The following is a 17,230-nucleotide window of genomic DNA, read 5'->3' as shown; positions in this document are numbered from 1 at the left end:
AACAGGGGCACTGGAGTGGGTAGGGCACTTACCTCCATGTAGCCAACTGGGGTTCCATCCCCAGTACCCCGTATTAATCAACCCCTGAGCATCACTAGGCGTGGCTCCAAAACAACAACCCCCCCCCCCCCCCCCCAAAAAAAGAGAGACAAAACTAGGACCAGGAATTCCCAGCTCTGTGTTCAGAGATCACTCCTGGATCATAGGACCATATGAAAATAAAGTGCCCCCCAGAAAAATCTGCCTTCGTTAAGTAAATAAAGAGTAAGTACCAGTCATCATCCCACAGTCCATCTTCCTCCACATGCCTATTTATTAATACAATACTCACTTTGTTACGTCTGTCAGTTATGCAAAGAGGAGTTACCACATTGTCTTAAGACTTTTCTAGAAACAAGCAGTCAAGCAGTCCCACCACTTCCTCTTGGCTCTGGTTTCTCTGTTTACACAGCAGCAGAGCCTGGGGCTGGAGTTGTAGTACAGCAGGCAGGGTGCTTGCTTTGTACGTGAGCAAGCATTAGGTTTGAGCCCCAGCACCCCATAAGATCCCGCTATGCTGTCACTCCAGCCGGCTAATAAACTCCAAAAAAGTTCCCGTTCAGAATTAAAAAAAAAAAAAAAGTCTACCTAATAGACCTTTCCCCACTTTTCTCTCTGGACTCAGCTTACACTACTTAGTCCTCTTCATTCTGCTCTGGCCACACAGGCCTCTGCTCTCCTGTGAACAAAACTAGACTTGCTCTAGCCTCAGAGCCTCTGTCTTGGCTGTTCCACACCCTCTGCTGAAACATTCTTCCTCCAGGTAACCCCAGGGCCCTCCCTCATCAGAACTCATAATTCCTTTTTTTTTTTTTTTTTTTTGGTGTAAACATCAAATATTTATAGAATAGTTAAAATATGGACAAATCATGTGTGTGCTTTCTATTGAAATAAGCCCAGCTCGGCTTTGTTTTGTGCGGTGATTCTGCATTTTCGTGGCTCATTTTATCAGTGTGAAGACAGTCTTGTGCAAACCCCCACACGGGGCGGGGGGGCGGAGGGGGGGGGTGCTGCGCTCCAGCCCAAGATAGCCAGCTCCAGGCGCTTTCAGTTGGTGACACAGGCCTCGGGTGTGAGCTGCAGATTCCGAGTTGGAGCATTGTGCCAGGGTACAGGCACTTGTCGGCAGGCTCATGTCAGCATATGACCGGTTGTATCCTTCTCTCGCCCCACTGTGGGCAGGCATGAGTGTGCTGCTGTGCCTCAGTGTCAGACATGGGACTGACCCCGACTCCGGTCTGCAAGGGTCTCCCTGCTCCTGGCCTCTGTCATTAGCCTCTCACCTGACCTGAGTGAGACCTTCGATGCAGAAGGCAGGCGCAGCGACCCTGGCCTGGTTCTGAGAGCACGGAAGCCTTTGTTTAGTTTCAGTTGGCAGTTCTCATCTCCCAACAATTCCTAATGGCTGCTAAGACTAAAACGTTTGACATGCCACACTGGCTTGGACCTTGGCACGTCAGCAGCAGCCGGCAGTGACTTTGTGTAATGTGGTAGCACTGTTTGCTGTTGTTTCAGAGGCAGTCATCGCTCTGCGATGGAATAAGACAGTGTCAGGGTGTAAGATCCCCTACTTGGCAGGACGTCGGTAAATGCATAGCTACTAAGGTCGGGAAAGATCAGAACTCACAATTTTCCTTATTTCTTCTCTCACACAAAATCCTTTCTCCTAGCGCTCATTCAAGAACCATGATTGGGTCTCAGGATAGATGCAATTCCTTATCAAGAATGTGGGAACAAGGAGCTGGAGTGATAACACAGCAGGTGGGGCGTTTGCCTTGCACGCGGCCGACCCAGATTCGATTCCCAGCATTCCGTATGGTCCCCCAAGCACTGTCAGGAGTAATTCCTGAGTGCAGAGCCAGGAGTAACCCCTGAGCATCGCTGGGTGTGACCCAAAAAGCAAAAAAAGAAAAGAAAAGAAAAAAAGAATGTGGGAACAAGCCTTTGAAACAGTCTGAACTCCAAGCTGACCACGAGAAGCAGTTGTTTCGCTTCCCTTGGAAGAGCTTGCTGTAGATGTTTGTAAATTGGTGGTTTGTAATGAGAGGTACATTATTCCACTCCCCCATAGAAATATTTATTTGAAAATTTATAACAAAATTAATCTGTGGGCCGTGGTAGTAATTCACTAAAAGCTGGCTAAGTTAGCAAGAAAACTGATTGTACATGACCATGTGCTGTATGTGTGGAACAGCTATTTGAGTACTTGACCTTGTTCTTTGTATGTATGTGTTGGAAGAGGTGACATCTAATCCCAGCCCCTGGCTGGCTGCACTCCCCCAGCGGTGAGGATACAGGGAGCACTGGAGTAGGGGTCAGGGAAGTAGGAAGGGAAAAGGGAGATTGGGGGGGGGGGGCTTTCAAGAATTTTCTTTTAATTTCTTAACTCTATGAGAACCAAACAGTGCCCTGGGTGTCGACTGGATGTGCTGTGAAACCAAGGCCAGGCTGTTTCTGGCTCAGTACTGGCATGGCTATTTGTTGTCTTACCTGAATAAAGTATTTGCGTCCCTCGAATCCCTTGCCGTTGCTTCATTAGACACCAAGCACGAGCTTTGGAAGGTTTCTCGACCCCACCGTGGTGGGAAACAGCTTACGAAAACCCTCATCCTTTCCTGCTGGACTTCCCTGCCTCCTGTCTCGCCCCAGCCCCTTTCCCGGGAAGCCTGGGAGACACGCAGGGCCTCACAGGATAGGGGTGGAGCCTGTCCTGTCCTCCCCATCCCAACGAGACCCCAAGTCATTGTCTATGAAGGGCCTCTCTGGCTCCTGATCAAGCTACTTAACAGCCGTGATCCCAGAGATTTAGAAACAAATCTCGAAACCCAGTGGCTTTTGGCAGAAATGCGTCCAGACCCCGCAGTAGGTTACTGTTGCCGGGCGGCCCCAGGGGGGAAAGGGTGTTGTCCCTCTGCCTGCTCCCCCTTGGCGGCTCGGTGGCCATCATCCCCCAGAGGCCATTGGACAGTCAGGTCTGGTCCCGCAGTGACGAAACTTGTTGGGCCTCACGGGATGGGGTGGAGCCGGTCCTGGTCTCCCCATCCCAACGAGACCCCAAGTCATCGCCCATGAATGGCCTCTCTGGCTCCTGATCAAGCTGCTCAACGGCCATGGTCCCAGAGACTCAGGAGCAAACCTCGAAACCCAGTGGCTTTTGGCAGAAATCCCTCCAGATTTAAGTGTTAAAATTTCGGAATTTCAAAATCACATGGCCCTACTGCAGCCACGCGACATCCATATGTTATTCATAACCAGCAATAGAACACAAATTGTCTACTGTTGCCTTTTCAGCAAATCTGAGTGTTGGGGTAAAATCTCAAATAATAATGGTGGGTCTGGTGTCGAAATATTGAATGTGATCAAAGTAGAGAGAGAGAGCAATGTGGAAATCATCTGCCCCACAGGTAGGGGAAGGGTGTAGAATGGGGGTATATTGGGGGTTTTGGTGGTGGAGAATGGGCACTGGTGAAGGTACGGGTGTTTCATTGTATGACCGAGAAGTAGACCCTAAAGCTTTGTAACTGCTCTCACGGTGATTTAATAAATAAAATTTTTAAAAAAAGAATGCAGTCCCGGTGCTGGAGTGATAGCACAGCAGGTAGGGCGTTTGCCTTACACGTGGCCGACCCAAGTTCAATTCCCAGCATCCCATATGGTCCTCTGAGCACCGCCAGGGATAATTAATTCCTGAGTGCAGAGCCAGGAGTGACCCCTGTGCATCGCCTGATGTGACCCAAAAAGTAAAAAAAAAAAGAAGAATGCAATCCGGTAGCCTTTAGTTCTCTGTTGCTAATGAAAATCCTTCGGTTTTATTCACTGGCGCACAGACATGGTAGCTAATCACACCATGTGTATATCATTTGTTCAAGTCATTGTCACGGGATCTGTCAGAAGCATTAGAACAGTGTGCTTTGATGCTCCCTATCTGCCCTTAGCACTGTGCTTTCTCTAGGGTGGGGGGTGCTCTTTAGTGGTACCCAAGGACCACTATGGACTGTTGGGGCCTTGCAGTACTTGGCCCAAGAATGTGTTGCTGCTCAGACCCAGTGGTGCTGAGGGCCACCAGGGCTGCCCCCTGCAGTGCTGGGGGGAGAGCGGTGTTCCTGCGTGCTCACCCTTTGTGCTCTCTCTCCAGCCCTACCTGTGTCTTCTTTGCCTCTCCAAGCTTCGGCATTTTGAATGTCTTCATTTTTCCTGTTGATTGCTATTAATTTTTAAGCTGGTTTTTGTTACCTTTTCTTAAATAGCTTTTAGTCAATAGGAAAACCTCTGTTTAAAATTTTGAAGCGAGGTGCTAGAGCAATAGCACAGCGGGTAGGGTGTTTGTCTTGCACGCGGCCAACCCAGGTTCAGTTCCCATATGGTCCCCCGAGCACCGCCAGGAGTAATTCCTGAGTGCAGAGACAGGAGTAACCTCTGTGCATCGCTGGATGTGACCCAAAAAGAAAAAAACAAAAACAATAAAAATAATAGTTTTTGAAGCGATTGTTTTTAATGAATTTATCTCTCCACTCTTCCCATATTAGATGTGTGGCGGTCCTGGGATGCCTGACCCACGCGCAGGAGGTGATTCTACTGACTCAAGCCAGACAGCTCTTGATAATAAAGCTTCATTGCTCCATTCAATGCCTGCTCACTCCTCCCCACGCTCTCGAGATTATAATCCGTACAACTATTCAGACGGCATCAGCCCCTTCAATAAATCTGCCCTCAAAGAAGCCATGTTTGATGATGATGCGGACCAGTTTCCTGATGGTATGTTTTGGGTCCTCCTGCTACTGCCTGTGTTTTGGAGGACTGGCAATCAACCAAACTCAAGTATTATGTCCTGTTACTCTTACTCCCTAAACGGAAAGCTACTTGGGATGAGAATAATTTATTTTCGACTTCAGGGTGTTCCATCTGTTGTCTAGTCATTTGATAAATTTTCTTCTCTAAACTGAGAAATAGGATACTCCTCCTGAGCTCATGCTTGAAATCTAGAAAAACTTAATGAAGTCCCAGAAACAGCTAAAACCACTGATAACTTATAAACTTTGGATTATCTCTTAAGTACTGTGCATTCAGTCATTCATTTTTATGTCATAGTGATACTGCTCTTTGAAGATGTGCCATTCTTTGTAAATGTACTTTTTTAAGTATGAAGTCATAAACAAACTTTAAAGATGTATTGAGGGGGCTGGAGCGATAGCACAGCGGGTAGGGCATTTGCCTTGCACGCGGCCAACCTGGGTTCGAATCCCAGCATCCCATATGGTTCCCTGAGCACCACCAGGAGTAATTCCTGAGTGCATGAGCCAGCAGTAACCCCTGAGCATTGCTGAGTGTGACCCAAAAAGAAAAAAAAAAAAAAAGATGTACTGAAGTGGCTGGATGATAGTACAGTGGATAGGGCATTTGCCTTGCATGCAGTTCACCCAGATTCAACCTCAGTCTTCCATGAGGTCTCCTGACTGCAGAGCCAGGACAAGCTCTGAGCACTGCTAAGTGTGATCCCAGAATCAAAACTAAGTAAAAAAATAATTTTTTAAGACCCTTTAAAAATAAGGGGCTGGAGCAATAGCACAGAGGTAGGGTATGTGGCCAACCCGTTCGATTCCCAGCATCCCATATGGCCCCCTGAGCACCGCCAGGAGTGACTCCTGAGTGCAAAGCAAGAAGTAACCCCTGTGCATTGCCAGGTGTAACCCAAAAAGCAAAAAAAAAAAAACTTTCAAAAATAAATATTTATTGAATGGATATAGGGGAACACTGCCATTTGGATTAGGAATCGTCTCAGATGTAAGCCTATCATTTTTCTCAGCTGCATAGTCTGCCTCGTTGGTTTATCTTCCTGAGAATCACGTGTTGCCTCTAAAAGAGGATGGAGATATCGTTCCTATTCCTCTTATCACAATAAAGTTCAAATAAGAGGGCTTGGTGGCATAGTACAGCAGGTAGGGCACTTGTCTTGCACACTGCCAACCTTCATTCAGTCTCTGGCATCCATATGGTGCCTTGAGCACTGCTGGGTGTGGCCCAAAACCTCAAAAGAAAAAAATGTTCAAGAGGTATAAAAAAAAACTGTAGGACATACATACTGCCTGAGCCCATGTGCCACCTGTGCCATGCTCTCAAGCACATGTGGTACCCAAGTATGTGTGTCACCCACACACATCTCTGTTGAGATGTGCACTGTCATACTTTCATGTCTAAATCTGGGATGTGTACTGGGACTTCCTCTCCACTCTGGAGAAGTCCTCATTTGCTCACTTGCTCACTCTCTCTCTCCCTTTCTCTCTCCCCCTTTCCCTCTGCCCCCCTCTGCCCCATCCCTCCCTCCTCCCTCTCTCCCCGCTCTCTTCCCCTCTCTCCCAGCTCTCTCCCCCCTCCCCATCTCTATCCCCCTCTTTCTTTTCCCACCTCTCCCTCTCTCCTTTCTCGCCCCTCTTTCCTTCTCTGTCTTTCTCTCTCCTCTCTCTCCTCTCTCTCCTCTCTCTCCTCTCTCTCCTCTCTTCTCTCTCTCTCTCTCTCTCTCTCTCTCTCTCTCTCTCTCTCTCTCTCCCCCTTTCTATCTATCCCCTCCTTTTCACCCTTTCTCCCCCCTCCTCCACCTGGAGATGCCTGTGTTCTCTCTCGCAGTCTCTCATTCTCTCACCCCTCCCTCAAAACTCCCAAATAAAATCTATTATACTTCAACCAAAAGAATTGTAAAGAACAAAAACATTACAAATATTTTAGGTCTTTTAGGGAGGGCCTGGAGTGGTGTGAGCAGGTTTGGGTCACACCCAGCGATACTCAGGGATTACTTCTGTCTCTACACATAGAAATTACTCCTGGAGGACCATATGGGATGCCGGCGACTGAACCTGGTCTGTCACATGCAAGGCGAGCACCCTACCCTTTATATCTCTCTGATTCTAACACATGTTTTAGTTTCAACAAGGAATTGCATTTTCTTCTATAAATTGAAAGCTTCACTTTTTATTAAAGAGCCATGTCATTTATAGGGGTCAGAGCAACAATACAGTGGAAAATATGTGACCCGAACCCAGGATGTGGCTAACCTGAGTTTTATCCCTGGAATTCCATAGGTTCCCTGTACACCATCAGGAACAATTCCTGAGTGCAAAGCCAGGAGTAACCCCTGAGCATCGCCAGGTGTGGCCTCAAAACAAACAAAAACAACAACAAAAGATTCCTGTAATATACAATAATATATGTAGATGAACTTGTAGTACTGCTTATGATTCTGTATTTAGGTAGTTTCTAGTTTTCCTTTATTTCCCCTAAATTGCTGTTAGCAAACATTTATCCATAAAATTTTCTACACATATAATGATAGAATTGCTCAAAGGATATGTGAATTGGAGTATAAAATTACCAGCTCAGAATACTTGTCCAGTGTAACTAGTATACTAATTTCATCATCGGCACAAAAGGTTTAAGGTTTGTTTTTGTTTTATTGAGCCCTACTCAGTATTGTTCAGGGTTTACTCCTGGCTCTGTGCTCAGGATCTCTCCTGGCAAGGCTCATGGAACTGTATGGTGCCAGGGATTGGCCACGTGCAAGACTATTACCTCTCTCTAGCCTCTATGTCTTCTGTTTATTCTGATGCTCAAATTTCCCTTGATACGAGCAGCAGGATCCTATAGAGGCTAGTTTGTTTTGTTTTGTTTTGTTTTTGTTTTGCTTTTTGGGTAACACAGTGCACAGGGGTTACTCCTGGCTCTGCACTCAGGAATCACTCCTGGTGGTGCTCAGGGGACCACAGGGGATGCTGGGAATCGAACCCGGGTCAGCCGCGTACAACGCAAACACCCTTCCAACTGTGCTATCACTCTAGCCCCTCGGGCTGGTTTTTGTACTTTTTGACATGCCAAAGTCATGTCAAGTTACATTCTTTTTTATGGTGAGGTAAAAATGTCCTGAGCCTGCTTTTGTCCCAAAGGCAACCATTTCTTCAAGTACCCTTGTTTCTTTTCATAGCAAATGGCTTTTGACTGGGGATATAGCTCAGCTGTAGAGTACTCATGTTGTGAGACACTGGATTGAATTCCCAATACTGGGGAAGGAAGAGAAGGGGAAAAAAAGTGATTTCTAAATGTTAAAGTTTGGGGCATTGCTAATAGACATACTGCTTTCCAGACCTCTCAGTGACCAGAGCTAAGGAATATTTTTCCATGATTATACACAGAATTGTTTATCAGTCTGTGTATTGATAACATTGATTTCAATTCCACCTTAGTACCAGGAGATTCATTCTTTCCTCCTTTTCCATGTTGATCATCCTTTTTTTCCTGATGTTTTGCTTCTTTTAACTTTTGGGGGGGGTGGTCTTTTTGGGTCACACTCAGCAGTACTCGGGTTATTCCTGGATCTGCACTTAGAAATTACTCCTGGCGGTACTTGGAGGACCATATGGGATGCTGGGGATTGAAACCAGGTTGGCCGCATCAAGGCAAAGGCCCTACCTGCTGTACTATTGCTCTGGCCTCCTTTTTTTTTTTTTTTTTTTTTTGCTGTTTTTTGTTTTTTGTTTTTTTTTTGGTCACACCTGGCAATGCACAGAGGTTACTCCTGGCTCTGCACTGAGGAATTACTCCTGGCGGTGCTCGGGGGACCACATGGATTGCTGGGAAGGCAAACACAAGGCAAACGCCAGGCAAACGCCCTACCCACTATGCTATCACTCCAGCCCCAGGCCTCCTTTTAACTTTTACGTATTTGCTTATTTGATGAGTCCTGTATGCAGCCAGTTTTCCATGTCCACCATTACAATGTTTCTTGTTTTAAAGTTGCCATAGTGTTATAAAGTTGCCCTCTGCATACCTCCCATACAGAACTGCTACCTTGCCTTTTGACAGATCTTTCCTTAGACCATTCTGACCTGGTCGCGGAGTTGCTGAAGGAGTTGTCTAATCATAATGAACGTGTAGAAGAAAGAAAAATTGCCCTCTATGAACTCATGAAACTGACACAGGAAGAATCTTTCAGTGTTTGGGATGAACATTTCAAAACAATACTACTTTTATTGCTTGAAACCCTTGGGGACAAGGAGGTAAGAGGCAGAATATGTGAACAATTTTTTTCACATGATCTTCTGGTTTTCTGGTTTTCCTGTCTTCAGTTGCCCACTGATCACAACCACGTAAAATTGAAAATTGAGACGATAAGTCATCTGCTACTGCTCTTTTGCATGACATTTTCAAAATAAAGCACTTTTTCTTCTAAACAAAGTACCTCAGCAACTTCGAATAGTCAACAATGAGAAAAATGAATGGACACTGAGAAATTTTATAAGGCCAATGCAGATACTTATACAGTACATTTAAGTTAGTGGTTCAGAGTAAAGCTTTCTTTTTAATAATTAGAATAGAGTTGCTTCTCCATTTCTTTCTTAAAAACATAGTAAGTGTGGGGTCGAAGCTCTACAATAGGTAGAGCGTTTGCCTTGTACATGGCAGACCCACACACACGTATAAGAAGTGTGATCTATCGAATTTTTCAACTCAAATTGTGAAGACTAAATTATAGACTGTGCCACATAATTTGTGTAGTTTTCTCAGTTTCCTCCTCAACATTAAAATGCTTAAGTTATAGAAATTAAAACTGCAAAGAATATTCTCCAAATTACTAAAATCATTAAAATGTTTTTTCTTAGCCTACAATCAGGGCTTTGGCTTTAAAGGTTTTAAGAGAAATCCTAAGACACCAACCAGCAAGATTCAAAAACTATGCAGAACTGACTGTCATGAAGACATTGGAAGCACACAAAGATCCGCATAAGGAGGTGAGCTATTTGACAGTTACATTTTATTCTCAATACTTTCAATAGAGTGTGGAAGAGAGAAGCATTGCTTTAAGTGTACCCTTACCAGTAATTTCTTAGTTAACATTTCCCTTGATGTCCAGGATGATGCCTGATAGACATGCCTGGATCCTTTCCTATGAGATGGATTGTGACGTCCTGGTTACCTCATTTCACTTTTTGTTATCTTCACTTTCCATTTACCAGTGAGTGCTTGATGGTTTGTTTGTTTATTTTTAAATAACAATGGATCATTAATAATAGAATAGTAATAGAATCATTGTTTTGGGGTTTTTTTTTTCTGGATGGAGGGAGTTGGGGCCCCATCTGGTGGTGCTCTCCCAAATTTGTGCTTGGGAGCCTGCAGAGCTGGGATGAAACCAGGCATCCCACATGCACAGACTGCATTCCATCAGGGAGTGCTATCTCTGGCCAAAATTCTTGCTATTTTAAAGTGGTAAGTTGCCTCTAGGATCCAGATGTCTATTAAATGTTTTTTGTTTTTTGTTTTTTGTTTTTTTTTCACAAAGTAGTGAGGACAGCTTTCATGAAAATGTTTTGTGAATTTGGGGCCAGAGAGATAGTACAGCAGGTAGGGTGTTTTTTGCCTTGCTCATTGCCAGCACAGGTTGTATCCTTGGTATCCCATATGGTCCCTGGAACATGCCAGGAGTGATCCCTGAGTGCACCACCTCCAGGTGTAGCTCAAAAACAAAAATAAAAAATGTTTTGTAATATATTTTGTTTCTTAGTAGTCATGATATTCCCATCACTACCAGTTGCATTGATTAATCCTAAAAATTCTTATTAAAATCTCTAAGTCTTCTAAGATAATTCAGAAATGAAGCTTCAAATAGCAGTTCTCAGAGAAGCACCAGAGCACTATACGGATCTCTGTACAGCCAAGTCAAAAGTGTGGTGAGACAAAATAGATCCAGACTGAGTATGAGACATAAAACTCTCAAAAGAAATTACCCATGTAAATCCAAGTTGCCTTGCATTAGATAGTAGTTTCTTGGATCAAACCAAAGGCAAAAGTAATCAACAGTAAAATGAATGTATATGACATAATCAGAATTCAAATTTTTCTGTTTCAAAGGGCTCTATCAAAAACTTGGAAGACAACCCATAGGATAAGAGAAAAAGTTTTTTCATATCTAAGAACCACGGCTCTGAGGTCTAGGATGCTACATGCTTTGCATGTAGGCCTCGAGATTCTACCATATTCCATGAACACTACCAGGGGGAGCAGTTCTAAGCACCTAGTTAGTCATGACCCCCAAGCATTGCCAGGTATGATCCTCCACCCCAATTGATAACTGTTATTGGGGCTGGAGCGATAGAACAGCAGGTAGGATGCTTGCTTTGCACACAGCCGACCTAGGTTCAATCCCCGGCATCCCATATGGTCCCCCAAACCCATCTAGCAATGATTACTGAGTGCAGAGCGAGGAGTAACCTCTCGCCACTGCCAGGTGTGCCCCCCCCCCAAAAAATGAAAAATACCAAAACCATCTTTAGAAATTACAGATTACAACCATTCTTTTTTCCTCATTGCAAAGTCAAGATCTTATCCTCACCGAGCTTGATATAGAAGAAAACCATTTTGAACAAACGGTAAAATACTACATTCACCTTCATTTGTTTGTTTGAGGTCTACATGGACAGTGCTCAGGGGTCTTCCAGCTCAGTCTGCTGGGGTCACTCCTAGCAGTGCTCGGGCAACCTTGTAGTGCTAGGATCAAACTGGAGCCTCATGCATGCAAAGCATGTAGCCCCTTGAGCTCTCTCCCCAATCCTTGATAGCACTTCAATGAAATTATTTTTATTCTATTTTGCAATAATTTGAGAAGGACACATGTGCCAGATAATAGGTGATAGTAATGATCACACAACTGGTGCAGAGGGTGCATTCACATTAGGTCAGAAGATCAGCCCACTTCCCAGCACAGCAAGAATACATTATGTTTGGGTTTTTTGTTTGGTTTTTGTTTTTTTTGGGGGGTCACACCTGTTGGTGTTCAGGGGTATTCCTGTATCTGCACCCAGGAATTACCCCTAATGGTGTTCGGGGAACCATTTGGGATAACAGGGATCAAACACCATCAGCCACATGCAAGGCAAGTGCCCTACCCTCTATACTATCACTCGAGCCCCTAGAATACATTCTAATAGATGGTTTTTAGCTAACATTAAGGGAATGAAAAATAAGGTAAAATTATTTAATAAACCCCAGGGATCCATCTTGTGACTTCAGCAGTTACAGATGTTTTGCCAGTTATTTTATCTCACCCTCACTTTTTGTTTACTGTAGTAGTGTTTCTAAAGTAAATACTGGGTACTGTGTCTTTGACATATTTCATAAAGTTTATGCCTCCAGAACAGAACACAGGGCAACATTCTTAGAATAACATGCCAAGAGCCCAAAGGCGTGGCTCAGTGATACAGCACCTGCCTTGCATGTGTGAGGCCACGAGTTTTATCTCCAGCCATTAAAGTGTGGTTCCCCTCCCTGGGCACCAGTTACACAGCTCTCAGGCAGTACAGTAAAGGGAGTTAAACAGGTACATACACACTTGGACAACGACACGAAGAACTTCTCAGCTCCATTTCCTGCTTGCGGTGGTCACACATACACACACACACACACACACACGCACACACACGTGGACATCCACATGAACTTCCCAGCTCCATTTCCTGTTTCAGGTGGTTAGGTCGGCGGAGGAGGCTGCGTCAGTGCTGGCCACGTCCATCACTCCCGAGCAGTGCATCAAAGTGCTTTGTCCGATCATCCAAACTGCAGACTACCCCATTAATCTGGCAGCTATCAAAATGCAAACAAAAGTGATTGAGAGAGTGTCCAAGGAGACACTTAACATGCTTTTGCCAGAGATTATGCCAGGCCTCATCCAGGTAAGTGATGAGCTGTGATCTATTTGAGAGTTCTGACAGCACTCGGTGTCTTGAATGTGCAGAGCTAAGGCTCCATCACCAGCTCTGTGTGTGTTTGTGTCTCTGTGAAAGTGTGGTAAAATCGATAAAACTTAAAATTCACCATCCAGCCATTTTTAAGTGTACAATTATTTACCCATTAGTAAATAATTCCCCATTCTCTTATCTTCCAATTACTGATAATCTCTGGTTTACTTTCTGTTGTCTGTTGTATTTTTTTAGGTTCCTCATAAAAGGGGAATTGGACAGTATTTGTCCTTTTGTAGCCGATATATTTGATTTAGCGTAATGTTTTATGGGTTTGTCTATATTTTAGCATTTATTAGAATTACACTCCTCAGGGCTGGAGCGATAGCACAGCAGGTAGGGCGTTTGCCTTGCACGTGGACGACCCAGGTTCGATTCCCAGCATCCCATATGGTCCCCTGAGCACCGCCAGGAGTAATTCCTGGGTGCAGAGCCAGGAGTGGCCCCTGTGCATTGCCGGGTGTGACCCAAAAAGAAAAAAAAGAGAGAATTACACTCCTCATATGGTGAAATAACAACCCACTTGCATATCATAATTTGCTTATCCCTTTACCTTTTGATAGAAATATGGATATTTCCAGTTTTATATTAATATAAATACTGCGATAAATCCTTTGCACTGTCTTCTTATATGTCCCAAAATAAAATCTCTAGGTGTTATCTGATTTCTCTAAAAAGTGGTAATATAAATTTATAGTAATAGCTGTCATGTAGTTGTTGCAGTGCATGCAATCTATCCATATAAACCGTCACTGTTACTGTCCTCCCGTTCATCGATTTGCTCAAGCAGGCACCAGTAACATTTCCATTGTGAGACTTGTATAAACAGTTTATAAAAGTAGGATATTTTATAAAATGCTTTGCTTGGTATTTTCAGTGATTGTGAGCTTTTGTGTATGTTTAGTTAATAATATTTTGATGGCTTACCAATATTACATAGCGTATATATTAATGCTCTGGTAAGAATTTAATCTAGATGTACAGAGATATTTGTGGCATTATATTTATGACACCCATCTCAGCCTGATTTTTCTTTTCTTTTTTTTTTTCCTTTTTGGGTCACACCCAGTGATGCTCAGGGGTTACTCCTGGCTCTGCACTCAGGAATTACTTCTGGCAGTGCTTGGGGGACCATGTAGGATGCCAGGGATTGAACCTGGGTCAGCCACATGCCAGGCAAACGCCCTACCTGCTGTACTATTGCTCCGGCCCCAAGCCTGATATTTCTGAATAAATTGTGAGGATGTTGAAAATAAGGTCCAAATCTCTCTCTACATTGATTCAGTAATGACCACATATATGTTATGAGTCAAAAGTGCTACACTGTATGGTGTGTGTCTTAAGCTATGCCATGCAGCCTGCATCATTCCATTCTATCACTGGCACCCAGAGAAAAAGCAACCTAATATTGTTTCTCAGAAGATATCTTAATTATTAAAAAATAAATGACTGTGGGGCTGGAGTGATAGCACCGCGGGTACGACATTTGCCTTGCATGCGGCCAACCTGGGTTCAATTCCCAGCATCCCACATGGTCCCTTGAGCACTGCCAGGAGTAATTCCTGAGTGCAGAGCCAAGAGTAACCCCTGTGCATTTCTGGGTGTGACCCAAAAAGCAAAAAAAAAAAAAAAAAGACTGTAAATCACAGAATCTCAATCAATAAAAAATAGCACTATAGCACTATCCTCCCGTTGTTCATCCATTTGCTCAAGCGGGCCCAGTCTCCATTGTGAAACTTGTTGTAACTGTGTTTGGCATATCAAATACACCATGGGGAGCTTGCCAGTCTTTGCCATGTGGGCGAGATACTCTCGGTAGCTTGCTGGGCTCTCTGAGAGGGGCAGAAGAATCTTAACTCAGGTCGTGCAAGGCAAACGCCCTACTGGCTGTGCTATCGCTCCAGCCCCAATAAAAAATAAAGAGGAATGAAAGAAAGAGACACAACTGTAAATGTTTACCGAGTGTATAGCTTAGATTAATGGTAGGGATGGGTCAGATGTCAAACTTGGTTAAGGGACCGGAGCAATAGTAGAGAGGGCATTTGCCTTGCACACAGCCAACCTGGCTTCGATCCCTAGCATCCCATATGGTCCCCTGAGCTCCACCAGAAGTCATTGCTGAGTGCAGAGCCAGGACTAACCCTTGTGCATGGCCCAGTGTGACCCAAAAAGTTAAAAAAAAAAAATTAAAAAAAAAAAAACCCTTGGTTCAGCTGGGTTTACAGGACTACTTTCACTACCAGGAGTGTGGTTTCTGGTCATGAATGAGGAGCTATTGCATTCCCTTAAACTGAATGATTTGAATGCTTTAGGAAGGTTAATCTGGGGGCTTTGCAGGGTGGTATATATACAAGGGACTTTTCTCTCATCCGTCAGGGGTGCTAACAACAGCTTTTGTCTCTAGGGTTATGATAATTCAGAGAGCAGTGTTCGGAAAGCGTGTGTCTTCTGCCTGGTGGCTGTTCATGCAGTAATTGGTGATGAACTCAAACCACACCTCAGTCAGCTAACTGGCAGTAAGGTAAGTCATGCTGGTTTTATCTAAGGATGGTGGCTATGGTACATTCTTCATAGTTTAGTTCTTTATGCGTGTTAAAGTGTAAATGTGTTGCTTGGTGTATGACCTATGTCAGCCCCTGGACACCTGACCTCCTTTCTCCTGTTCCTTGCTCTTTGGCTGTTTCTAATTCTCAGAAAAGTAGCAATGTTTGGTAGGATTATTGATAAATTTCTGTGAAAGAAATCCTTCAGTTTCTGGTTACAATGTCAACTGGCTTCTTTCTTTTCTTTCTCATGTCCTGCCCCCTGCCCCGCCTTTTTTCTGATTTTTGGTTTTAGAGCCAAATACAGCAGTGTTTTTGAGCTGCACTGCCAGGGATCAATACATATAATAAATTTTACCCTACTGCCAAAGAAATAGTGAACATGTGAATCCTCTGGACACCTGCTAAAATTTTTGGATCAGAGGCTAGAGAGATGGTATTGTGAGCAGGGTACTTGCCTTGCACATAGCCAGACTGGGTTCAATCCCTAGCACCACTTATGGTCTCCCAAGCCCTGCCAGGAGTGATCCCCAAGAACAGAGTCAAGGTTAAAGCTCTGAGTACAACCAGGTGTCTGGGTGTGTGTTGTGGGAGTTGGGGCGGGGTGGGGGGAGTTTTGGGGGGCCAAATTCAAAGACAGTGTAAAAAAACAAACTTTGAACAATAAACTTATTTTTCACAGGAAAAAATATTCCAACTTTCATAATAAGTTTGTTGATCTTAATAATCCAGTTGTCTGAAGAATTAAAAAATCAAAAAAATAAATAAAACTTTCATTTTATGAGAATACAAGGCCACCAGTAGTAATGTTGCATGTGAAGACATTAGTTGAGTGAGAAAGTAAGTGATATTCAATAGAGTAGAACTGATGGAGAGATAGTACAGGGGTTAAAGCAATTTCCTCACATGAGCCAACCTTTGTTCAATCCTGGCACATTATAAGGTCCCCAGGGCATCATATGCAGCCCTGGCAGCCTCTGAACACTGCCACACATGACCTACAGACCCCCAAGTACAGGCTGGCATCTTGAACTGAAGGCCCCATTGGTCAAGAACACAAAATTGTATAAGCATTAATTAGAGATGTCTTAAAAAGTGACCTCTTTTAGTAAAGATTGCATTATAACATGGAAAACTCCAAATGACTCTGATTAGCGGGATATTGGCGTAGTGTCTAGGATTTTAGTTCCTGAAACCTACATGCCTACATGCCTCCCTGGCCTCCTGCTTCTTCCTCTCCCCTGGGCCCAAAGGTATAGTGATTATATGTTCTGTTTCTGTTTCCCAAGTTCTACCTCTTTAAATTCTGTGAATATAAAATGAATCTGAGCTGGGGAGGTGGGTCAAAAAGCTGGAATATATGCTTTATATGCCAGAGCTCTGAGTTCAAACCTCAACACTGCGTTGTCCCCTGCGTACCCAGGCCTGACAGAAAGCCAGGAACAGCCCCCATGCAGTGCTGAGTGTGGACCACTAACAAACCAAAAAGAAAAGTATCAAGAAGTTAGTGTGTGGGTGTGTGTGATTTTTTTTTTAATTTATTATGCTTTGTGGCCTTATCCAGCTGTGCTCTGGGCTTACTCCTGACTGTGTTCAGGGATCACTCCTGGCAGGTCTCAAGAGTAGCTGGGGATCGAACTGGGTTCAGCATGTACAAGGCAGGCAAGCAGGTATTCTATCAATACCTACTAGTATAGCCTATCCACTATACTATTTCTCTAATAAATTGACTTTTTGTTGTGTTTTTGTTTTGGGGCCACATCCAGTGATGCACAGGGCTTACTCCTGACTCTGCATTCAGGGAACACTCCAGGTGGGCTCAGGGACCGTATGGAGTGCTGGGAATCAACCCCAAGTTGGCCGCGTGTAAGGCAA

At 44.1% G+C, this 17,230-nt stretch overlaps 1 protein-coding gene across 25 annotated transcripts in view; it reads left to right on the top strand.

Annotated features, from left to right (window-relative positions):
• The window catches only part of CLASP2 (cytoplasmic linker associated protein 2), a 170,349-nt gene that overhangs the window by 150,400 nt on the left and 2,719 nt on the right, over window positions 1-17,230 (top strand). For all 25 annotated transcript variants that reach the window (XM_056128922.1, XM_056128923.1, XM_056128919.1 and 22 more), the window contains 5 exons: window positions 4,566-4,794; window positions 8,887-9,080; window positions 9,684-9,812; window positions 12,540-12,746; window positions 15,217-15,333. In XM_056128922.1, the coding sequence (XP_055984897.1) occupies window positions 4,566-4,794; window positions 8,887-9,080; window positions 9,684-9,812; window positions 12,540-12,746; window positions 15,217-15,333 (876 nt within the window). The remainder of the gene's footprint in view (window positions 1-4,565; window positions 4,795-8,886; window positions 9,081-9,683; window positions 9,813-12,539; window positions 12,747-15,216; window positions 15,334-17,230) is intronic.

The sequence above is a fragment of the Sorex fumeus genome, unplaced genomic scaffold, assembly GCF_029834395.1.
Source record: "Sorex fumeus unplaced genomic scaffold, SorFum_2.1 ptg000072l, whole genome shotgun sequence".
Lineage (NCBI taxonomy): Eukaryota > Metazoa > Chordata > Mammalia > Eulipotyphla > Soricidae > Sorex > Sorex fumeus.
The sequence above is the reverse complement of the archived record's forward strand: the minus strand, read 5'-3'. Positions and strand labels throughout refer to the sequence as shown.